At 43.6% G+C, this 25,369-nt stretch overlaps 1 protein-coding gene across 6 annotated transcripts in view; it reads left to right on the forward strand.

The window, feature by feature from the left end:
- The first annotated feature begins 243 nt into the window (after positions 1–243).
- Positions 244–25,369, forward strand: part of CDK6 (cyclin dependent kinase 6) — a 251,474-nt gene continuing 226,348 nt past the window's right edge. The window contains exons 1-2 of one of the 6 annotated variants that reach the window (XM_086397894.1): positions 244–458; positions 3,343–3,947. In XM_086397894.1, coding sequence (XP_086254020.1) covers positions 3,715–3,947 — 233 coding nt within the window. In that variant the 5' untranslated portion in view covers positions 244–458; positions 3,343–3,714. Of the gene's footprint in view, positions 459–1,704; positions 1,988–2,016; positions 3,231–3,342; positions 3,948–25,369 lie in introns of those variants that run through there. The other 5 variants (XM_086397898.1, XM_086397895.1, XM_086397897.1 and 2 more) reach the window with 5 other exon arrangements.

Here is a 25,369-nt window from a genome sequence, read left to right on the forward strand (position 1 = left end):
ATTTAGCTCCCCCCTCTTTCTCGCCCCCCACTCGGAGCGGAGAGCCGGAGAGCCGGAGGCTCAGAGCACAGCCGGGGCTCGGCCGCCTCCCCTCTCTCCGGAAGGCTTTAATTTGCACACTCGCTGGCCACTGAGCGGCGAGCCCCCCACCCGGCCGCCGGGAGGGTCGCGGGCCGTCGGCCTCCAGGGCCCCCCACCCCGCCCCCGCCGCCTCCCCGGCTCGGGCCCCGAGCCCCGGCCGGAGCCCCGCGGCCTCCGTCCGCCCCCAGCGCGCCGCGCGGGCGGCGCCCTCCGCCGTCCCTCCGCCCTCCGCTGCAGTGCCCACCCCCTCGCCCGAGCGAGCGCCGCTAACTCCTTCCTCGAGCCGGTTTACCTGCTCCGCGCCGCGGCGGACACGTGCGAAGGTCGACCGGTCCCCGCAGCCCCCTCGCGAGGCCCGCCGCGGCCGGGCCCCTCAGGTGAGGCGCTGTGCGCGCTGATGGGTGGGCGGCAGGGTGCGGGGTGGGGGGGTGGTCCTTGGGGAAGACTTGGGGGCTTGGCCCGGGTCGGAGGGGAGGGTGGGTGGGGGTGACTGGGGCGGGTGGGGGGCGGTAGGTTCTCGGAATCGGCTGTGGTTAACCCCTTACGATCCAGGAGGGGTGGTTACAGGGGCCAGTTTCGGGGGAGCTACAGGAGTTTCTCCTAATCTGACTAGAGGGGAACATCCCACACGAGGGACTCCCCCCAACGCCGAGCTCCTGTGCCTGCTCGCACACAGTCTTGCGCACAAACACCCACACAAACACTTCTTCTCCAGTCTTTCAAACGGAACTTAGGCTCCACTGGGAAACTCACCGAGCAATTTACATTCAGGGTTTAAAATGCACTGCTTTGGGGGACCTCACGCGGGAGAGAATGTGTTTCGGTACCTTGTATTTATTTCCCCACGAAAGCTCCCCCTCCATCTCGCCGAGGTGTGGGTGTGAGCTCCACCTTCCCCACCGCGAGATAAATGTTAACGCAGACTTTTTGCTGGCAGCCCCCACGGGCGTGTTCTGCACTTAAGAGAGGAGTGCACGCCGGCGGCCAGTGCCCAGGCTGGGAGTCCCCCCGCAAGGATGGACGCTTGCTTTAGTTTCCTAGTTTACTTTCCTAATTTAAAATATCGTTAAAACGCACGCCCCATGGGTGAACACCTCCGGGCCCGAGCCCCGCATCCGTCAGTGTGCACGTGGGCGCATCTGCGTGTGTGTACACGCGGGAGTCGTGGTCCCCGGGGCGGCCTCAGGTCGCCGCGGTGGTGGCGACCCTTGCGGTGCTTGGCAGGCTTCGGGAGAGGCACATGAAGGATTTCATTGAGTGTGAAGACAGAGAGCAGAGACAGAAAGCAGAAGGAGGCGGCTGCAGCCTTTGTAGTCGCGGAGGAATGCGGAAATGTTGAAGCACTCTGTCAAACTTTTTTGAAATGGGGTCAAGTCACATTCAGCCAGCGTGGGAAAGCAACAACAACAACAAAAAAAGTGGACAGGGCGGGGGACAGGGGGGAGGCACGGCTGCTCCCGTTTCTCTCCGCCGGAGCCGACAGTCCGGGGAGCAAGGCGGGGAGAGCCGGGGCGGGCGGTGCGGGGCCCAGCGGGGGCGGCGGGCGCAGCTCCCTGCGGGGGTGGGACGTCCCCGCCGCTTCCTTCGCCGCCGGGCGGCGGGCAGGACTGGGGCGGGGAGGGGGCCCGCGGGAGGGGGCGGGCGGCGCGGCTCGCCGCGGCTCCTCCGCTACCTGTGTGGCCCTCGGCCTGGCTCCGACCGCTGGTTCCTCGGCTCGGGGGGCTCGTTCCTCGCCCTCCCCCCGCCCCCAGGACTAGCCTTCACCTTTTAAGGAGAATTTTGAATGGAGAGAATGTGAGGGGCCCGGTGCTCTCCGCGGTCCCCTCCGCCCGCAGACCGCTGGGGTCGCGCAGTCTGTATCTTTAATTCCTGGCGGAAGGCGAGAGAGCCAGAGGTTGCGGGGCAGGTAATTCCGAGGAGCTCCGGGAATTTCGGACACGCAGTCGGAGCGGTGAATGTCCGGCGGAGGCCACAGCGTTGGTGGAGCGGAGGTCCCCTGGGTCCTGGATTGCAGTTTGAATGGGAAAGAAGAGTGCGACCCCCCCTTCCCTGTTTTGTTGTGTGTGTTGGGGGTGGGCTCCGGGGGTCACTGACTGCTATTCGGACCCGACCTTAAGCTGAAAGGGGAGTGGAGCAACCACCTCTGCTGCCTACTTAGGGAACAACCCGGGTAGTGGGGAAAGGTTCGCGAGTCCTGGCCGCGGGGGCGCAACCCCTTTTCGCTTTCCCCTGGAGGCTCAGCTTTTACTCCCCCCACCCTTACCCTTTTTAAGGGGAGGCTGAGTTTTGCTCAGGTTGCAATCGGTTGAAAAATTAAAGGCGAGTCACGATTATGCCGCCTTGCTTCTGAAGTTGTTCTCCAAGGAGACGACAAGCTGAAGTGCGGCGAGCACCTCTTTATCCCATTCTTAGGGTTCGGTAGGCGACTTCACCCGCCCCCCCTCCCGCCCCCGCCGCCACACCGCGGGGGGAGGCATCTCTCACCCACTCCCGAGTAGCGGGAGCTCCCGCCCTCTCGGATCTGATGGGTTTCCACCAGGGAGGTCTTCCCAAGTCAGAGGAAGGATTCCGTTTCCAACCCAGACTCTTTTACCTTAAAAAGACCATTTGTGTGTCGTTTTTAAATGTCTCCTCGTAGAAAAACTGAAAGTAGAAAGAAAGGAAGCAATTTCCGAGCAGATGTCTGACCACCCCTTCTCGCACACTCCCAGCATCGGGTTACAAAGGTCCTGGGAGCCCCCACCCACATTCTACGGCCGCACTCGGGCGGACCCGAGGTCTCTCCACACCAGGCTGCGCAAGACCCCAGAACGCCCCCACGGCACCCATGGAGCCCCTGTCCCCTGACGTCCAGGCCCGGTAGGCAGGGAGGGTAGCAGCGCAACACAATGATACAGGGAAATATTAAGCCGTGACATTGACGTGCCCGGCGCCTCCCCTCCCCCGCGCTCCCGGCACACTCTGGGCTGCTTGGCACGCCCCCTCTCGTTCCACTGCGTCCCGCGCCCTGCGCTCATCCCAGAGGGGCCCCTGCAACCTCTCCGCGCGAAGACGGCTCCAGCTCTGCAGGGAAAGAAAAGTAACTTCGTTTTTCTCGGAGGAACCAGGAAGGATTAAGCGGCCTGGGAGAGGGCAGGAGCTCGCAGAGGGTAGCGATGGGGGCTGCGTAAAGGAGGAGGAGGGGTCCCTGTAGGAACCCCGGAGAATGCGCCTGGGATGTCTAATTACACTTTTTTCTTGTCCTCCCGTCTCCTCTTTTAGGTGGAATGACCGTGGACTGAGACGCGCCCGGGCTGAGACTGAGACTATGTAATCGCCTCGGTGTCTGCAGAGGACTGCGCTTCGGGGAGGGAAGAGGAGGGATCGGCTCGCTCCTCGGCGACTCAGCAGGCGGAGTTTCGCAGCGGCGGCACCAGGGTTGCGCCCGCCCGCGGGGAGGTCGCTCCATCCAGCCCCGGCGGCCGCGAGAGTCCGAGCGCCCGGGCGCGGTAGTCGGCGGGGGGTGAGAGAGAAAGCGAGACCGAACTCCGGGGCCCGAGGGAGCCAGCCGGGGAGTCCGGGAGGAGGCGAGCGGCGGCCACCAGCGAGCCGAGCGCGCCCCCCGCCCGCCCCAGCGGCACCGCGCCGGGCGGCATGGAGAAGGACGGCCTGAGCCGTGCCGACCAGCAGTATGAGTGCGTGGCGGAGATCGGGGAGGGCGCCTACGGGAAGGTGTTCAAGGCCCGGGACCTGAAGAACGGAGGCCGTTTCGTGGCGCTGAAGCGCGTGCGAGTGCAGACTGGCGAGGAGGGCATGCCGCTCTCCACCATCCGCGAGGTGGCGGTGCTGAGGCACCTGGAGACCTTCGAGCACCCCAACGTGGTCAGGTGAGCGGTGGATCGGCGCCCGTGCCGTCGGGGGCCGTGCGCTGGGGGAGGGGCTGGGATCCCCGGCCCCACGAAGATCCTGCGCGTGCGGGAGGGTGGGGGGACGGCGGGGGAGGCATGGCGCCATCCGTCGACCTTACTGAGTGAGAGTGAGTTTTGTCGACAGAGCCACGAGCCAGAGCTGGTGATCTTGCCAGACAGCGAGCAAAAAGACCAGTCAGAAAATATGACCTGCGCAGCCTTCCTCGCTGCTGTGCCAGTTCTAAGTGTTTTTCTCCGGTTCGTCCTGAAAGAGGTCCTGAAAGATGGATGTCTTTTAGGGGCTAGAACAAGGCAACCTGAGACGGGCGCCCCCCTCCCCCCACCCCCAGCCCACCCGTGTAGTTTCCTTGGCCATTAGGGGAGTTTTTGAGAGAATGAATGAGAGGTAACAGGGTATGGTGGTAATTAGTAGGAAGAAAAGTCTTCTGCCATAGCCTAGTATAAATGAGGTTTGAAAGTGCAGAAACACTTGAGAATAATTTTGTCAATTACACCTACAGTTTCTTTTCGCTAACATTGCATATTGATAAGGATGCCTGATGAAGGACTTCAGTGCCAACGCCCAGTTTGTGTCCTTTTAAAAATGTCTTCCAAATATGTTACCTGTTTGTATTATTTTGTGTGTCTAAGAGAGCATAGTCCTTAGGCTTCTTCTCCAGTCAATCAGTCCAGGTTATGAAATATTTAGATTCTAAACGTCCTGCCCAGGATTTTCCTGGGTGGGCTGTGCTGCCGGGTGGGGAGGCAGCAGTTTTTACCGCGTTTCTTGTGTGGGAACCAGTATTAAACCAAAGTGTGTGTGACTTTGGATAATGGTGTTTTCTTAGTGATCCTGGAATTTCCCCATTGTGTGTTTGACATTGTGTGGTGTGTCATCCTTTTCTTTTTTAAACAGAGGTGCATAGTTTTAAGCTGAAAAGGAATGCCCGGAAACTTCTACAAATTAGGGTGTGATTTTACCTTTCTCAACCAACGTCTAAGATAATAAGTTGGAAAAAGGAGGTCTTGAGGTCTTCTTCCTGTCTCCTTATCCGTCGAGGGGCTCTTTTCAACAGATATATATCTACTACTGTATGTGTGCTGTGGACGAGATTATGTAAATAAGCATAGCTAAATATTTTTGTGAAAAGTCAAACAATTTAACATTAGTCACCAAAGTGGAGAGACCCAAGACTGACCTTTGAAATACCAAGCCCTCTATAGACTCAGGAAGCCCATGTGTCTACAGAGTCTTCCTGGGAGGTTTCGACTTGTCTCCTCTCATCCCAGGCCGGATGACTTGTATGGTACTTTGTTCCTGCCACAGTTAGGACTCAGGCTAGAAGGCAGCAAAGAATCGTAACTACACAAACAAGGTAATAAATGGCTATAAAGCTTGGATCCCAATATACCTCTGTTTCAGCCAATAGTGAAGAGAGGGACTGAAAGAATCAGTGATTTAGGAAGATGAGATTGTATATAAAAGCAGTAGGTTTTTATAACCTGTGTATTTTTTTGTTGTTGTTGAAAAAACAACAGAAACCCTTTTGGGTCGTCTTTGTGATACTGGAGAGGAAAGCGAAGGGTACATTTGTCCCCTGTAACTTAGTTATCTTCCTAGCGGAACCACCCAGTCACTTCCCAAAGGGTGAATTCCACCGCTAGAATTTAAGTCCAAAATTCTTGTTTTATTTTGTCTGTTACCTATGGATAGTGTCCAGTTAAGGATGATTATCATGTATATGAATAAAATCATGGCCTTCCAATCGTCGAGGTATTCCGGAGGCACCCCTGTGTAACACTGTCCTTTCCCTAAAGCACAGTTTACTCTCATAACAGAGGGAAGTTGTTTTTGCCCTTGTGCCGGCAAATCCAACTTATTCTCTTGATTTATCTTCTTGAGCTTGGTGTGTCTTTACACATTTCTAACCAAGCCACGTCTTGGATTCTGTACTGAGAAATTTTAGGAGATTGCATTGATAAGTCGAAATTGTACTGATATGTTGGAAGACAAAGGCATCATTTTCTAAAACTATTTCACATGTTAAGTGGTAAAGATGACATCTACCTCTTAAGAATCGTGAGGAGAAACTGAGATAGTGTATATATGAACAGTTTGTAAATTTAAGAGCGCTTCAGATGTCCAAGTATTATTTGTGTTCAAGAAGATTGACGGTGTGGGTGGGGGGGTGGGGAGGGATGGACAGGGGGCTTGCCTTGGTAGAAGTTCCCAGTAAGGCATTAGCTCACCTGTCCTTTCCTGTAGGGACGAATCATACTCAAGCCTAGACGTTACAAGCTCCGGAACCATTAAGCTACTCGGAATATAATGAGCCTATAGTTTGTCAGAAAAAAACCATCAGTCATATGCCATGAAGTTCAATGACACTTGAGAAAATCATCGATGATGTCATCCTCACGAGCTGCAGATCTCCATTCCATTTGTTTCCTTCCTGTTTCTTCCCTTCTGCTTCTGCCTGGGGCAATTACTGGTCCCCATGACTTGCTGAGCTTGACTAGGAATTCACATTTTAGATGATGGCGATAATTGTTCAGGCAGGATTAGGAAATCAAGGACAGGTGACAAATTCTTTCCTTCTAAGGGAGAGTTGTCAGAATTGGGCCCCCAAACTTGTGATTTATTGTTGCCCCAGAGGATCCATTTTACAGTCCTGTGGCTGGTTCTTTAAAGGTTTCTTAAAAGGGCAGATAGGTGCCTGTATAAATGCCTTCAAGTCACAAGTAATTGATCATAATTATAGGCCCTTCCCACAGATAGTTAAGCCTCAAAGCTTGAAGACGCATAATAAACACATTAGTTTTTCAAAAGTTTGAGATATTTGATGGATTTGCCTGAAAAGCTGCCTTGTTGCTGGCTCTGGGACTGCCGGCATGCGCAGGGATAATGACTTGAAATTCTTGCTTACCTGTGGCTTGATGTATCCCCGGCCCAGGCTTGATCAGCCAGTCAGTGTCTGGGATATAAATTTATTTGTATTTTACAGTTAGTAATTCCAAATCTGGGAGCCTTCGCCAGAATCAGACTTCAGTATGAACCTATATTAGAGCTTCTGCACTCCACAAATGAATCCCGTTTTACCTTCTGAACTAAGTATGCAGAATGGATAAAATAACATGTTTTATCAGCAATCTATCCATTCACCAAATATTTATCAAGGGCCCAGTATTTGCCAGACACTATTAGAAGCTGGGGATACATCCGTGAACAAGTTGAAAAAGTCTCTACATTTACAGAACTTAACCTTGTCATGGGATGAACAATTCTTAGATCTTTTTAATAATTCATTTCTCTTTATTTCCATTGACTTTTTGCTATATCTCACCTAACCTTTTTTTTTTTTTTTAGAGCAGCTAATATTTGTGATAATTTGGTTACTGTGAATTTGCTGATTGAATAATTAGATAACTGAAACACTAATCAGAATCAAATGCTTTGGCGGGATTAAATTTCACTTTAGGGACATACACAGAGATCTGTATAAGACAACATTGGTGTGCAATTGATAGATATGAACATCTGAGCTCCACTTACTCAACAAGGATTTAGGAAGGACTTACTGTTTAAAAACCAAGGGGATTTTAAATAATAATTCTCCCTGGTTTTGAAGGAATAGTATGGTCACCGTAACCTGGAGACATGAATATCATGTCATTACAGAGATACTGGTTAGTGTTATCAGTGTTGTCTCCGGGGATGAAATTTGTTAGGGTAGCAGGAGAAGTAATTCAAGTTCAAGTACTAGTTCAGGAATCTAAAACTCTCAGTATTTCAGTGAATAAACTGGTGATGTCTGAATATGTTAAATTATCACTATTAACAAATTTAATCACTGCTTTAAGAAAACCAGGAAAAATGCATATAGCTCACCGATTATTATTCAAGGAGAGTTTTCCCATTTCCTCTTTTTAATGATCTCAGTAATATCATAAAAAGAGTAAAAATGTGATTTCTCTGGGAAAACCTATTAACAGAGTAGAAAGATACATGATTGGTTGCTGCATAAACATGAATCCTCTGGTGGGTTAGTTTATGGGAATCCTTCTGAATAAACTGTTATTTTGTGGGTGAATAATATATTTATTAGGACTTGTTTCAGGGAAGGCAGGAGAAGCACGAATTTAAAATGTGTTTTTATGTGAAAAGTAGGCTTTGTCTTTCATTCTCTGAGAGCTCCTTGAGAAGTTCCCAAGTTATTGAACTTTAGTAAATACACATTTTCATAGTGATGTTCTTCGATTCCTTGTTGCCGCAGAAGAACTTGGTAGTGCTGAATTGTTGCCATGGATTGCGCTGTATCCTTTTCACACAACTGTTATCACTATGGAACTATTAGAATTTCTCTATCAATGAGGAAGTAGCTCTTAAGAGGAAGACTTGTTTAAACTTGAGTATCTTTTAGGGTATTTTCCTATGTTTAGAACAAAGGTAAGTGGATATCTGTGAAAACAGACTCCTTATTAAAAGTAAATTACCTTTAGGGAGGAGAGAGTAGCATTGAAACATATATATTACCCCGTGTAAAACAGATAGCTAGTGGGAAGTTGCTATATAACACAGGGAGCACGACCTGGCCATCTGTGACGACTGAGAGGGATGAGGGTTGGGAAGAAGGCTCAAGAGAAGGGTGTATATACACACACACACACATATATATACTTAATAGCTGATTCACATTGTTGTATGGCAGAAACCAACATAACTTGTAAAGCAATTATCCTCCCAATTAAAAATAAAATTAAAAAAAAATAAATTATCTTAAAAAAAAAATCATGTCTCACTATTAATGATTTCCTAAGAATGCTTTTTAAGAATAAAACATCCAATACTCTGTGTGATGGGAAACTCATTAATAGTAGGATTGGAAGACACTTTGGAGGCCTTTCAGCCCTTTGGTACTATAGATAAACTAAAGTCCAGAGGTAAGCATCTTGCCTGCCATGCCATTTGAAATTTGTTGACGTACTCTAAAATCTCAGTAGCAATTTTAAAATAATTTCTTTCGTTTGAAGGAAGAGTTAACTCCAGTGAGTACATTTCTAGTTTGGAAAAAAATGAACTATATGTAGACAAAGGTGATGGTTTGCCAGGAATAAATGACATATCAACTCGGGAAATTCCTGAATTCTTGCAGTATGCCTTACTGAAGTAAATCTGTAAAAAAGTGTGATTATCCATTACATTCTGCTTTTAAGGAAATTGGGTAATAACTATGATCATTTAAATAGCTATAGTTAAGTAAAAATAGAGGTAAATAATGTAGTTAAGTAAGTAATAATACTAAATTCATTTGAGACAAAGAACAGTTAAAAAAAATCTAAATGCTTATGAACTATTTCATAATGTGGCCCTGGCATCTAATTCCCAGTTAGTGAAATAAACACTATAATACTTGAAAATTAGGTAGGATAGCAACTTCTAGACACCTAAGTAAATATGTGTTGCCCATGCTTCTTGAACTAATCACACCATTTCTAGTTCTCATGAGGCTCAGATAAGCTTCTCAGTCTTCTTTTTTAAGGTTTATTGATTTGTTTTTGTCTGCGCTGGATCTTGATCGCTGCGCTCAGGCTTTCTCTAGTTTCCGAGTGGGAACTTCTCTCTGGTTGTTGTACGCAGGCTTCTCACTGCAGTGGCTTCTCTTGGGGCGCCCAGGCTCTAGGCATGTGGGTTCCCGGAGTTACAGCTCAGGGGCTCTAGAGCACCAACTCAGGAGTTACGGCGCACAGGCTTAAGTTGCTCTGTGGCGTATGGAATCTTCCTGGACCAGGGATCGAACCTGTGTCGCTTGCATTGATAGGTGAATTCTTAACCACTGGACCCCCAGAGGAGTCCTCCTCAGTTTTCTTAGGAAGGAAATTAATCATGAGCTTCCTGGTGTTCTAGAACACAGCAGAGATGAAATCTGGGCACAGGAGGAGTGGGAGTACAAGAAGGTAGTGTTTGGAAGTGGGGCCTTTTCCAGGCGCATGGAAAATAGACACAGGTGGTTGGTGACAAGCCTGCCTACATAAAGGTTACCATTTGATTGGTGATCTATAGATGCCAAGTCTACTGGGGCAGGTGGGTGAGCAGTCAGAGGGAGGAGTTTTGTAAGAGCTGCTGGGCAGTTGTTCTGAGTGTCACCTGTGTGTTGCCATGCTTGATTTTGTTTTACCAACTACTTATGTAACTGCTCCCCATTAAGGTGAAATAAAGGCACCTTTAAAATATATATATATACACACACACACATATTATTTATCAGCATGTGAGATCCAGTTCCCTGAGAAGGGATCAAACCTGGGCCCCCCTGTCTTGAGAGCTTGGAGTCTTAGCCACTGGATCACAAGAAAAATCCCAAGAACATTTTTTTTTTAATATTATTTTTAATCGGACAATAATTGCTTCACAGTGTTGTGTTAGTTTCTGCCATACAGCAGCTTGAATCAGCCGTAAGTATCCGTATATTCCCTTCCTCTTGAGCCCTCTTCCCACCCCCAGCCCACCCCTTCAGGGCGTCACAGAGCTCTCAGCTGAGCTCCCTGTGCCCTGTAGGTGCTTCCCGCCAGCTGCCTGTGTTGCCCGTGGGAATGATACGTGTCAGTGCTACTCTGTCAGTGCACTGCCCCCTCGCCTTACCTTGCTGTGCCCGCGAGCCCATTCCTACATCTGCCTCTCTGTTCCTGCCCTGCAAAGAGGTTCATCAGTACGCTTTTCCTAGATTCCATGTATATGCATTAATATATGATATTTGTTTTTCTCTTTCTGACTTAGTTCACTCTGTATAACAGACTCTAGGCTCATCCACCTCAGTGCAGCCAACTCAGATTCGTTCCTTTTTATGGCTGAATAATAATCCATTGTATGTTATGTATCACAAAATAAAGGCAGCGTAAAGCATGTGGCAGGAATCTGTATGTTTGCGCACACAGCAGTCGCCTGGAAGCCCATTTAGGATGGAATCAGTATTAAACAGTTAGTAGTTTACCTGAATTTGGACAGCTACTTACTTTGTCATTCAAGTAGCCATTTTAATTACTGAGTCCTATTTAGCCTTCCTAAAGGATTTTAGTTCAGTAGAATTAGAATCACAGTACAGGAGTTTTTTTTCATTGAAAAGGGTTTTAGATTTAACTTGATTCAACCCTCTTTGACCTGTGTAGGAACTGTTGTGTAAATGCATTAAAAAATTGCCTGATTTTTAATCAGTTACTTTATTCCTCAGTTACATGAGTTGTAGATACAAACTGAGGATAACTAAGGCTCAAAAACAGGTTTATATCTAGTGTTAACAGAACAGGATGACTGATGGGCATTGCGTATCAGAGAACATTCCCTTGAATGAGAAAAGTATTTTCAGTTTAATGCTTTTATGTTTGCTGACTTGAAGACAAGGGTCGGCTGTATCTTTTATATCCATAAATAACAGGGTCCATACTGTTAGTTGCCCAATATGTGTCCTGAATGAAGTAGAGTAAATTAAATTATAAGCCCCTCACATGAGAACTTTTCATCGTTTTAGAGTTGCATGTAACATTAGTAGGACTTCCTTGGTGGCTCAGTGGTAAAGAATCTGCCTGCAGTGCAGGAGATGCAGCAGACACTGGTTTGATCGCTGGGTTGGAAGATCCGCTGGAGGAGGGCATGGCAACCCACTCCAGTACTCTTGCCTGGAGAATCGCATGGACAGAGGAGCTTGGAGGGCCACAGTCCATGGGGTCGCAAAGAGACCCCATGCTGAAGTGACTGATATCTCAAGCTACATGCTGGCAGATTATTGGTTTTGACTGTATCTGTACGCCAAGCTATTTAGTAAGAACACTCAAATACTTTACTGATATTTAAAATTTTCCCTGTGACTGTCTGTTTTTTTCATCTTTAGTCCTAGCTTCAACTTTGATGGGATTTTCTTGTATTCTTTGTGCGCGTTCCCTGCTTGCATCCTACACTAATATTGACTAGTCCATTTCCTCTCCCTGGGCTCCTTGCCGCCCCCGCTGTGTTTAATGGGAGCTGGTCTCAGGGTACGCTCTCCTCCCTGTACCACCTGCCGGCACCTGTTGAAATACTGTGTATGCATCCTTCAGAACCAAGCTCTAATGCCACAGTTTTTTGGGGGGAGGGTACATACCGTCCTCTTTATTGTTTGTAGTATTGCTGTTGGGTTGTGCCTTACAAACAAAGGAATTCTGATAAGTTCGATTTCACACCTTTCTTATCCTAAAAGAAAAAATTAGTGCACAATGTTCACGATTGCATATGTTGAATTATCAAAGTTATCTGTGACACGGGTGAATTTCCATTTTGAGCAAACACTGATGAAAACCAGTTTCTTCACTTAAAATTTTATACGTCGGAGGGTTGGGAGAATTTTCCACCCTCCAGATTCTGTCTTCATGTGTTTCAGACCCTGTTTCTCCTCCGTTAGTCATGTGCTTCCTGACTTGTGTGTGTCCTTAATACCTTCATTTGGATAAAATTTCTGCTTCCTTTGAATCTTAACAACCTCAGCCCTCCTTTATGGTGCTTAGTATATGTCTGTCTGCCCTGTATATTATTATGCTTATTATGTAAGGTATAATACCAATCTCCCCTCCTCCCACTGTTTCTGACCCTTTTAACTTTCCACACCCCAGTGGTGAGCTCCTTGAGGCAGAAAGTGTGTATTGGGTCACGTCCATTTACATTCTACATCCAGTGGAAATAAAATGAATGAATGAACAAATGAATGAAATAATGAAAAGGGGGTGTAGGTATTAAGTAAGGGATCATATGGGTTATTTCCATCACAGGAATGTTAATACAAAGGAGTGTCAAATAAAGAGGGAAAACAGATCTGTATATTGGGTTATACTTATTTGGTTTCCCGGGAATAATAAATATTGAAAAGAGGAATTTTCATTTTTTTCACTCCAGCATATATAGTTTATAGTCAAGTGAGTTTTAAAATTTAAGTAATTCCCATGGTTAACAGTCTTGGGCTTAATTTACATACTATAGAGAAGACATTAACATCAGGAAATGTGCACACATTCAGTAAAAGTTGAAAATGATTTGCACATTTTTAAATATAAGAATGTAAGTTACTCTGAATACATTTTAATTGCTTGAATTCTTTACTTTTCTTTTTACCACTAATGTGGCTTTCTGTGCTGGAAGAACTCTTCGGAGGAATGGAATTAAGTGAAATCTTTCTGTGTGCTAAGTCATTCAGTTGTGTCTGACTCTTTGCAACCCTGTGGTAGCACGCCAGGCTCCTCTGTCCATGGGATTCTCCAGGCAAAAATACTGGAGTGGTTTGCCATTTCCTCCCCCAGGGGATCCTCCCGACCCAGGGATCGAACCCTTGTCCCTTACGTCTCCTGTACTGGCAGGCAGGTTCTTTACCACTGACCGCCAGGGAATCACCTTTCCCCAATATCCTGTCCTTTAATGGGTTTATTGTCGGCAGGTCTGAGGACACAGCGCCCCCAGGAACACGTTGTCAGAACTTTTGGAAGCGTGGTGCTATCTACTTTAGTTCACTGTTCAATTTAACTCAAGGAGGAATGGAATTATTTGTTCTTTCTCTTTTTATTTCAAAATCTCAAACAGAATTATTCCTTTTTATGGCACACACTGGAATTTTCCAAGGCTCCTCTTAAGGCATGACCACCTTAGGACATTTTAAATTTCGTTCCTTATACTCTGTGTTTAAGTCATTAAGATCTATCCACAGAAAAGAGGTAGTTCTCTTTCAGGGACACTAATCTCTAATGAAGTCTCTTTTTTATTTTGCTTTCTTTGTTAAGTAATCTCATAATTTCTGTGTTAGGTATTCCTAAAAATTAGTGTAAAACATGTATTTTTCCTAATGTTTTCTTTTTAGAAGGTAAGGTATGAATGTGTAAAGTTGGAAACATTAACTCTTAGCCCTATTCAGCAACAGAACAAGAAAAACAGAATATGTCTTTGCATTTTAAATGTTAGGCTATTGGCTCTGACCAATATATTTTAAAACTTTTTGGTGGAAACCAGGAAGCTAGCTGAGTGGTTTCAAGTTGGGAGTTTTAGATGATGTCGTCTACATTCCAACCATGTAGAATCACTTAAAGGAGCTATTAAATAGCCTTGGATAAAAACGGGATGTTTTCTTGTTGAGCCATAAGAAACCCAGAGACAAGATTTAGAGATTGGGCTGGAAAGGACTCCTGTTGCTGATCAGGACTGAAGTATATTTAAGTTATGGAAGTCCCCTTAAAGAACAGGGACAGCATCCCTCCTTTGAAATAACATACCTCTTACATATTAAGATGAAATGAAAAGTTGAGACATCCTGCTAGTTGTTACAAATTCCTTTAAGCCCATGAGATTTAATCAGTGGTAATTTCTCTAACCAAAAGCTCATTAGGCTAGCGTGTAGGATTGATGGTGCCTCTTGGGTCCTCAACTACACCAGTTAGTTTTGCAAAGAGCAAAAGGTTGACTTAGATGGGAGAGTTGGTTTCCAGGAGAACTATAAAAAAGCTTGGTTGATTTGGTGGTACCCATTCCTGATGGGAGAAAAATAGAACTTTTGAGATGAGTCAAGAGTAGCATCTTTGTTTATGAAAAATGGTATAATTTTTTCCCCATCTTAGGTGATAAAGTTGAGAGGTGAAACCATCATTAGGCCAACAGAGAATGGTTAAGAGATGTACCTTATGAACTGAAAGGACCACAGACTCATTAAAAGGAGGGAAGAACATGGCAGAAGGTGAGCTAAGTTGAGGTAGAAGTGAGAGATACTGTATGGTGGAGATGTAAAATAGTGACAGAATCTGGCAATGCTTACGTAAATCTGAATTTTCTTAAGAGTTCAAGCTTTGAAACCTAGTGAAGCCTAAAGTTCTGGTACGTTTAGAAAGACCATAACCAGTGTTTGTTGAATAAGTAAACTCAGGCTATCATGCTTTTTAATTCCATAATGATAAAATGGCATAGTTGTCTGATTCCTTTTTCTTGGGTACCTTATTTTAGCCAGGGCTTTCCTGGTGGCTCAGAGGTTAAAGCGTCTGCCTCCAGTGCAGGAGACTCCGGTTCGATCCCTGGGTCGGGAAGACCCCCTGGAGAAGGAAATGGTAAACCACTGCAGTATTCTTGCCTGGAGAATCCCATGGACCGAGAAGCCTTCTGGGCTACAGTCCACGGGGTCGCAGAGAGTTGGACACGATGGAGTGACTTCACCTTCACCTTATTTTAGCCATATTGCATTGTCCATCATGCACATGTCTTGAAGTAATGCATGAATTAATATAGAATGTATGCTTTGCATTAGACCATAAGCTCCATGAAGACATGAATTTTTGCCCCTTTTGTTAACTGCTTTTATCCCCAGTGTCTAGAACAGTATCTGGCACATAAATACTTGTTGAGTGACTTACCGAAGAGCTAAGCAGTGAGCAAAGATTACTCTTTTACAGGAGTTTTTATGACAGTAAAAGTGTAAATTAACACCAAATTCAGCAGCTGTGTTATTTTTCTATTCACTCATTAGTGTTGCATTTAAAACTCTTAAGGTTATATAGTCTAATAATTATATTAGTAAATTGGATTATGACAGTAGTTAGGAGTTATTGAATAATTTAGTAATTAGCAAGTAGACTGGACACTAAGATATATTCCCTCTAAACTAATTTTTCCACTGATATTTTCATTCAGTTATGAACATAATTTTACATAAACAGTATTAACTGATATTTTAAATGGTCATATGATTTGTGGCAGAGTTGATTTAGATATTTTGGTGGGAATTTTAGGATATAGTTTCCGATTCTCCCGGTCATGAAATTTTATAGAGAGGATTGACAATCAGTTTCCTGAAGAGTCTGGCATGAGCTGTAAAGTCCTGGTGTAAGCCCCTACAGCTGTGCTTATCGCAGGCCCGTCTCACCGTGAACCTTGGCCCAGTACTGCTGTTTGGCATTGCTGCTGCTCCAAACACCTTTCTTCTCTGCTTAGATCAATTGACTGTGATCACCCAAAGGATCTGACCTTACTTGGTGTGGCTAATAGTAATGATGAAAAGAAAAAGGAGGAAAAAGCGGAAGAGGAAGGAGAAGGGGAGGAATGGAATGGTGTGGAATAGACTAGAGTAGAGTGAAAGCGTGCGGTGTTCCCAGCCTGCTGCTGTCAGATACATTGCAAGGACTTGTAACTGAAGTAGGATACCAAGGGGGTTATTTGTAGTTTTTAACTTAAAGTAATTATGTTTTCTCTTAAAGACGTTGTTCTGATTAATATGGCTGTGTAGTCAGTTACCCCAGAATTTAGGGGCTGGAGACAACCTTTTTCTTAGGCTCAAGGATTGAGTGGCTGGGAAACAGCACAGTGAGAGTAGGATCTCTGCCCTGTGATGTCTGAGTGATGCCCTGTGATGACACAGCTGCTAGGGAGTTGATTCATTTTGAGAGGATGTCTTCATTCACAAGTCTAGTGCTCACTCAGGCTGGTTGACATACGCTAAGACCTGAGCAGGGGGCCTGTGGACCAAAGCATGCACGCCCTGCCGCTCCGTGTATCCTGAGCTTCCTCTCAGCGTCAAGGCTGCAGAGTAACTGGACTCCTGTGGCCCTGCATGGCTCCACAAGCCAGTCAGTGTCCTTAGGAACAGGTGGGGTTACTTCTGCCACATTCTGTTGGTTACAAGTGAGTTCAAAGCCCCACAGATTCAGGGGAGGGCACATCTACCATCTCTTCCTGCTGCTGCTGCTGCTGCTGCTGCTGCTAAGTCGCTTCAGTCGTGTCCAACTCTGTGCGACCCCATAGACGGCAGCCCACCATCTCTTACTAGAAAGTATTAAAGAATTTGTGCCTCCCCCCTTGATAATCATGACATACATGCTTGGTGATTACTATAGCAGAGTATATGATAAAAAAGCAAGGCTCCTGTCCCAACTATCCCTGTGCCCAGTACCCATATACAACTTCTTTTAATTCTGTGTTTGGTGCTTCTGGTTGTTCCTCTGTGAATCTAGATAATATGCTATGCTCTATTTCTTAATATCTAAACTTCAGGTAATAACTATTGACTTCCTATTCTGAAAGATGAAGATTTAGCTCATCAGTACTACTCCTTGTTAATCTCCTTCCTCTTTGGTTTGATAGGGACATTTTTATTTTTTATGATGATTTAAAATAATGTCTTTAAACATAATTTTTTTTGTTCTTTCTCTTTTGGCAGTGTCTCTTGAGTCTACATTTAGTAAGAGAGGAATTCTTTATTTCCCTAACTTTTCCTCACAACTTCCATCAGCTACTTTGCTAAAGTTGTTAAATATTTGCATTCTGTTTTGCAACCTCAGGTATAGGTCCAATGTTAAAACCCTGTGAGGCTGAGAGAGTCCTTCTTTCTTAAATACAGACATCTGGATTCTCTTTTCTTATTCTACATCACTTTAAAAAAATTACACCTATTTTAGTGTACTGCTTTTTCAGACCATGACTTTGTTTTTCCTGGAGTTTATGATTGCCTTTTTATTTTTCTTACACTATTTGCCTTTATCACAGCCAGAATGTTTTCTTTTCAATCATTTCATCATATCATCTATTTCTATTGAATTGCCCGATTTCCTGAAGTTTCTCTGAAGTTTTGGTTTACTGAGAACTGGTTATTTACTTGGATTGATGAACCGTTGTCTTCCTGGGACTTTTTCACTGCTCCTCTGACTTGGAGCTACTCATTCCTGCATCCTGACTCTTCCTCTTCAGTGGTTCACACCCTTCTTTTGCTAGTGTAGGTTTGTGAGAAACTCCCTAAGAAACTGTGTATGAGAGATACACTTTTCTGAATCCTCACCTGTTTGAAAACATCTTTATTGTCTCTCGCAGTTGATTATGACTTGATTGTAGAAATCTAGGATGAACAATTTTTGCCACAAAACATTGCTTTCTCTGTATTCAATGTTACTAATAAAAAATCATCTACTGATATGATTTTCTAATTAGTTTTTAGTGACTTTTTTTTTTTTCTCTGAAAGCTGCTAGGATGTGTTCTTCAGAAATATGTGACTGGGTGTGGTGCTTTTTTAAGTCGAATTTGCTGGGCATTCCTTGAGATCTTTCTGTGCATATTTATTTTGTTTTTAAAAGTTACTTTTTCCTATTTGTTCTGTTCTTTCTTCATGAATCCCTCTTGTTCGTCAGATATTCAGTCTTTCAATTGGGACTTCTAAGTCTCTTAAGGTTCAGTTTTACAGATTGGCCTTTATGTTTCTTACCATCTTTTCCTCTACTTTCTAATTATTTTCTTTCCTTTGGGCTTGTTTTGCTTTATTCTAAAGAAATCTGTGCTATTTTCCAAACATCTATTGAATTTACTCTTTGCGCAGTTATATTTTTAACCTCAAACTATCTTTTTTGTTGTTGTTCTTTGCTTGTTTTTTTTTTTTTAATAAACTTTCTATCCTGGTTTTATAGTTGTACTATGTCTGTGAATTGCTCTAAATTTTGAAAAAGTTCTCCATATTATCTGTTTTAGTCAGTATTTTGTTCCTAACTCTTTTGTTTTCCCTGTTGCTGGATTCCTTAAATGCTGAGTAGTATTTGGATGGGCTTCCCTGGTGGTTCAGACAGTAAAGAATTCACCTGCATTGCAGGAGTCCCGGGTTTAGTCTCTGGATCGGGAAGCTCCCCTGTAGGAGGGAATAGCAGCCCACTCCAGTATTCTTGCCTGGAGAATCCCATGGACAGAGGAGCCTGGCAGGCTCCAGTCTATGGGTTGCACAGAGTTGGACACGACTGAGCGACTATCACTTCACTTCAGTATTTGGATATTATTTTGCTTTTTTTCAAAAAATCAAGTTTATTGAGATATAATTTACAAACAGTAAAAGACATCCATTTTGAGTGTGTTTTTTAATAAAGTCTGACAAGTTTATACTCTCATATAAACTACCATCAGAGTCAAGATCTAAGACATTTCCATTACTCCAGAAGTTCCCTTAGGCCCCTTTGCATTCAGTCTCCTTCCTCTACCTGAACCCCTGGCAACCCTAATCGTCTTTTTGTCATTATAGATTCTATTTGTCCTTTCTAGAGTTTCATACATGGTATCAAACAGTATTGTGTTTTTTGATATCTGACTTGCACAGGTATTTTTGAGGTTCATTTATGTTGACTGTATTAGTAGTACATTCTTTCTCATATGAATTTGCCGTAATTTGCGTTATTTATTCACTCACCTGTTGATGGTTAATTGTGTTGCTTCCAGTTTGCAGTTATTATGAATCATGCTGCTATGAACATTCGTGTACAGGTCTTTGTGTGGATATGACACATGCTTTCGTTTCATTTGAGTAAATATCTAGAGCGCCTCCCTCGTAGCTCAGTCGGTAAAGAATTTGCTGCAATGCAGGAGGCCCGGGTTTGATTCCTGGGTCTGGATAAATCCCCTGGAGAAGGAAATGGCAACCCACTCCAGTGTTCTTGCCTGGAGAATCCCATGAACAGAGGAGCCTGGCAGGCCACAGTTCAGGAGGTTGCAAGAGTTGGACACAACTTAGTGACTAAAACCGAGTATCTAGAAGTGGTCTGCTGACTTGTATGGCAAATGTATTAATATGTTTAATTTTCAAAGAAACTACCAAACTTTTCCAAACTGGTTGTACCATTTTGTATTTCCACCAGCAGTGTATAAAGGTTCCACTTGATTTGCTTTCTACTCAACATTTGGTATTGTCAATCCTTTTACTGTTAACCATTCTATGTTGAGTGCGAACTGATACTACATTGTGGTTTTAATTTGCATTTACCTGATGACTAATATTATTGACCATCTTTTCATTTGCTTATTGGTCATTCTCTTAGCTTCTTTTGGGAACTATCTATTCAAATATTTTGACCACTAAAAAACTGGATGATCCGATTGTATTGTGAGTTTTTTATGTATTGTGGAACACTCTTTTGTCAGGTGTGTGTGTTGCAGATATTTTCTCCAGGTCTCCGGCTTGCCTGTTCATTTTCTTAATGGTGTCTGTCAAACAGGACATTTTGATTTTTCCAACGTTTATAATTTTTTTCTTTGATGGATTTTGTTTTTTTTAGTATCCTATCTTTGCTTACCCCAAAGGCACATAGATTTTTTCTTGTTTTCTTCTAGAATTTTATAGTTATTGCTTTTATGTCAAGTCTGTGGTACATTCAGGTTAAATCTGTGTGTGGCTTGAGGGAAGAGTCTGGTTTAATTTTTTTCTTGTATGGATTATCCATCTGTTCTAGCGCCATTTGTTAAAAAAGACCACGCCTTCTTCATTTTGAATTACCTTGGCACTTTGATCACAAATGAGTTGACCATATAAATTTAGGTCCGTTTGTGGACTCTCTGCTCTGTTCCATTGATTTATATATTTATACTTTCGCCAGTGCCATGATGTTTTGATTACTGGCAACCCACTCCAGTGTTCTTGCCTGGAGAATCTCAGGGACGGGGGAGCCTGGTGGGCTGCCGTCTATGGGATCACACAGAGTTGGACACGACTGAAGTGACTTAGCAGCAGTCTTATAGTAAGTCCTGAAATCAGGTAGTGTAAGTTTTCCAACTATTTTCTTTTTCTTTTTGAAAGTTGCTTTTGCAATTTTGTCTGCTGAAATTTTGCTAAGAATTTTTGCAACTGTGTTCATGAAGGATATTGTTATCTAATTTTCTTTCTTAAATAACGTCTCAGGTGTTGGTTTGGAGGTAATCCTGCTATCATATAGTGAGTTTTCTAAGTGCTTCTAGCTCCTCTGAAAGACTTCATGTAACGTTAGTATTATCTTCTTACATAGTTAACAGAACTTACCAATGACGTCATCTGAGCCAAGGATTTTCCTCATGGGACAGCTTTTAACTTCAGATTTTATTTCTGTAGTGGACATGGAGCCATATAGGTTGAATCACTTTGTAACTTGTTTTTCAAGGAATTGTATGTTTCATCTAGCCTTTGGGGTTTACTGGCATGGATTCTTTTATTTTCTTATCTTTTTAATGTCTAGAATCTGTAGTGATGTCTTCCCCTTTCATTTCTGATGTTAGTAATTTGTATGTTCTCCCTGTTTTTCTTGATAATACAGGTAGATTTTTGTTAACTCTATTGATGATAAACCAGTTTTTGGCTTCATTAATTTTCTTTGTAATTTGTCTATTGTCTATTCCACTGATATTTACTTTTAGTTTTATTTCCTTTTCCTACTTACTTTGAGTTTAATTTGTTCTTATTTTTTAGCTTCTTGAAATAGTAGCCTTGTTCATTGTTTTCAGAATTTTCTTCTCTTCTAATATAAGCATTTATGTTGTTTTATTTGCTTCCCACAAATATTGACATAGTGTGATTCCATTTTCGTGTGATACAAAATATTTTAGCCCTGTTTTGGTGATGAATTTTTGACTTGTGGGTTATTTAGATTTGTGTTTTTAAGTTTCCAGATATATACAGAATTTTTCAAATGCCTGTCTAATTAAATTCTGTTGTGATCAGAGAACAATGCTATATGATTTTATCCTTTTTAAATTGATTAAGACGTGTTAATAAATGTAGATAAAGTGTATCTTGGTACTTGTTCTATTTGACTCTTTAAAAAATATTTCCCATTTTCCTCTCATGTGTTCATGTTTTCCTTTAAATCTTTAAGAACTTTTATAATAGTTGCTCTTTGTCTGCTATTCCATAATCTGTGTTATTTCTGGGTCTATTCCTATTGACTGATTTTTCTCCCATATGTATGCATGTCTGATACTTTTTTATTGAATGCCAAACATTATGAATATTTCATTGTTGACTGCTTGATTTTGTTCCATTCTTTTGAAGAATGCTGAACTTTTGTTCTGAGGGTCAGTAAGTTACTTGCAGTTGAGTTTGATCCTTCCAAGGCTTACTTTTAGTTTTTGGAAAATGTAGTCCATGGGGTTGCAAAGAGCGGGACACAACTTAGCGACTGAACAACAACAACAAAAGGAGGAGGGGAGCTGCTCTGCTTTAGACTTTACTTGAGGGCTAGGTAAGGCCCGCCACTAAGGCCACGTTACCCTTTTGTGGTCTCCACTCTTCTGGTTAGTGGGAACTAGAAAGATTTCTTGCTTTGTGTGAGCTCTAGGAATCTTTCAGTTTACAGCTTCCTGGTAATTGTTCTTTCTCAGAAGCAGTTTTTCGCTTGGCCTCAGGCGCAGATTTAGGCAAGAACTCAGGAGATCCCTTGTAGATTTCGGAAGCTCTTTTTCTAGGTAGTTTTTTCTTCAGTTCTCTCTCTCACGGATTTTAGTCACTTTAGCTGCCTTGTCTTCTCAGCTCTGATTTCAACCTGCTCAATCCAGACGATGCACCTCATGGGATGTTTCTCTTGCCTGTGCCCATGGTTTGGAAACTGCCTCCAGGCGTAAAGGCAGGGTGGTCCAGGGCACCTGATTTGTTTCCCTAGTCTCCGGGATCACAGTCCTGTGCTTCCTGTACTCCAGTATCTGAAAACGGTGGTTTCATATGTTTGTTCAATTCCTAGTTGTTTGTGTCAGGTGGATAAGTCAGCCCTCTTGCTTTCTTATAGCCCTAAATACCCATTAGTTTTTGTAAAAAAAAAAAAAAAAAAAAAAAACTGGGTAGCTAGTATGGCTGTTTATTGTTGCACTCCCTAATTTGGAGGACAGTGTAATTAATCATCTAGAAAGGAGTGATAAAGGTAGAAAGAACATCATCTTTCTTCCATTACCTGTCTCATCTGGCTATCTAAATCCATCATCATTCTAGATTTTCATGCCGTATTCCTCCCTGAAGCCAACAGGCAGTATAAAGCCCATATCATGCAATAACTAGTTTGATGTCATATTGATTTTTAACCAACTGGTTTTTCTTATGAGAAACAAACTGAGAAAAATAAAACTCAAGACGAATTAATTTCTTTGCAGGAATTTCCCATGTCTTGATGATTTAAAAGAATCTATTTTGCATTTAAATGAATCATTATGAGCTTGACTGAAGCTCGTTGGATACTCCAGATTACTCACTGTAGTGTGTTTTTTGATGGAGGCAGGAAGTGAAAAAGCAAGGTCTATGAGATTTTTGTGTCTGTGAAGTCGTTTAATGTTTCTCATTGAGGCTTTGGTCACTAGGGTAAATGACTCAAGGTATCTATTGTGCTTAGCAGTTTTTAAGGGGGAATTTCCCCCACCATGTTTCTCCCCTCCCCAAAATAATTAATTATACACTGGAAGTTTCAGTAAGTTTTTCGCAGTTTGTGAAGTCAGCATATTTCTGGAAGCTCACTGTGAGTGTAATTCTTCGCTGTACTCAGGCTTTTGTTTCTCCACCCTTGCCTCCAGCACTGTACTGTAAGGACACAATTCTATCGCTATTTTTTTTTCCCCCTCTCTCATTTGATGTGGTAGTTTGCATACAGCTGCAGAGTAGACAGTTACCTTTGAAAGGAACATTTGGCCGCTCTAATTTGATTAAAGAAAACCACCTCAATCATTTCTAGACTGAGAACGTTTTCATTTTAACTTGGCAGTCGGAGTTGGGAATGTACTCAGTGCACTTAGATATGTGGGGAGCCTAGTCAGGGAACAAAACCGACTGCTCAAATGGAGAAAGCTCTGGTGCAATTTTTTTTCTCTCTCTCTTCTTAAGGCAAGCAGTGTTACATAGGATTGCTTCTCTTCTCTCCCAAATTTTCTACAACCATGGTTTTCACCTCCATCTCCTCTTCACGGTTATTTACTTAAGAATTCCAGTAAACTAATTCTGGCAGGGATAAATTACTACACTAACACGATCCAAAGGACTTTTAAATCCTTAAAAATTACCTCGTTTTTATATGGAAATAAAACCCCAAATCATAAATGACTGTGAATGGCATATGCTTTCTTGGCCACTATAGGGAATGGCCAAAGAAGTGTTCAGACCATGGATACAACTGAGAGTCTAAACAACAGCAAAAATGCAGACCAAGGTTTGGAATTTACCTGTGGCTTTCATGGAAGAAAATTACTCCCCGTCAGAAGCCTGCAGCTCCAGCCCTAGGCAGTTATCTCACACGTGCGTCCTTCGATTCTGAGATAGAACATCTGATCACCTGGCTAGTGTGACAGTTGAAAATATATTCTGCAGATTGTGGGTTGGCATCAACTTCATAGATGTTATTGAAAATGCTCGAGCAGGGGCTTAATGTCTATCAGGTAAACCATGAACAAATTCATGAACCACAGTTCAGTAATATATAGTCTTTGGGGGAAAGATACTATGTGGGCATCTTACATTTAAAAGTTAGAGTCTGACATTTTAAATATAAGTTTCAGAGTACACATGGGCCCTTGGAGACACTATTACATTCAGATCAGTTCAGTCTCTCAGTCGTGTCCCACTCTTTGCGACCCCATGAACTGCAGCACGCCAGGCCTCCCTGTCCATCACCAACTCCTGGAGTTCACTCAGATTCACGTCCATAGAGTCGGTGATGCCATCCAGCCTTCTCATCCTCTGTCGTCCCCTTCTCCTCCTGCCCCCAATTCCTCCCAGCATCAGGGTCTTTTCCAATGAGTCAAGTCTTCGCATGAGGTGGCCAAAGTACTGGAGTTTGAGCTTTAGCATCATTCCTTCCAAAGAAATCCCAGGGCCGATCTCCTTCAGAGTGGACTGGTTGAATCTCCTTGCAGTCCAAGGGACTCTCAAGAGTCTTCTCCAACACCACAGTTCAAAAGCATCATTAAACAGTTCATGTCTTGAAGCTACTATTAATATCTGATAGGATATCTGTGGGTTTGATCCCTGGGTCGGGAAGATCCCCTGGAGAAGGAAGTGGCAAACTCACTCCAGTATTCTTGCCTGGAGAATCCCATGGACTGAGAAGCCTGCTGGGATACAGTGTATAGGGTCATAAGAGTCGGACCCAACTGAGCAACTAAACCACCACCACAATGATATTTGCCTGGGGCTTGCTGTCTGCATGAAAACTAGGCAGACCTGAGAGATTCCTGCAAGACTTAATCATTCTGAGAGAAAGAGAGATGCACATAATAGTAGAATTTGAAGAGGACTTGATCGAGTTCAGTCTCTTATTTCCTGAGCAAAATCACTCTCCTTAAAAAAAAAAACAGAACACTCCAAATGATTGAGTGGATGTATTAATACTAAGGACTGTCCAATAGATGTCTCACAAAGGGGCATGACTGAGTGACTGAACAACAGCAAATAAATGTTTGCTGTTCGACAGAGCTGTGTTGTCACTGTGCGTTCTTCTCCGTCTTCTGCCATTTTCAAGTGCTGGAGTCATTTCTGCCTTTAATCTCAAGACTTGTAGTCACCCGAGTCTTGTTCTTCCTTTGAGAGTCAAGGGCCAAGAAGCAGTGCAGTCTTCCAGTTCTGTTTTTACACGCAGTAGGGAGAGTGTGAATCTCCCTTTAGGCATGTCTGCATCA

Source organism: Bos grunniens, chromosome 4 (genome assembly GCF_055505025.1).
Source record: "Bos grunniens cultivar Pamir isolate PY7600 chromosome 4, Bosgru_T2T1.0, whole genome shotgun sequence".
Lineage (NCBI taxonomy): Eukaryota > Metazoa > Chordata > Mammalia > Artiodactyla > Bovidae > Bos > Bos grunniens.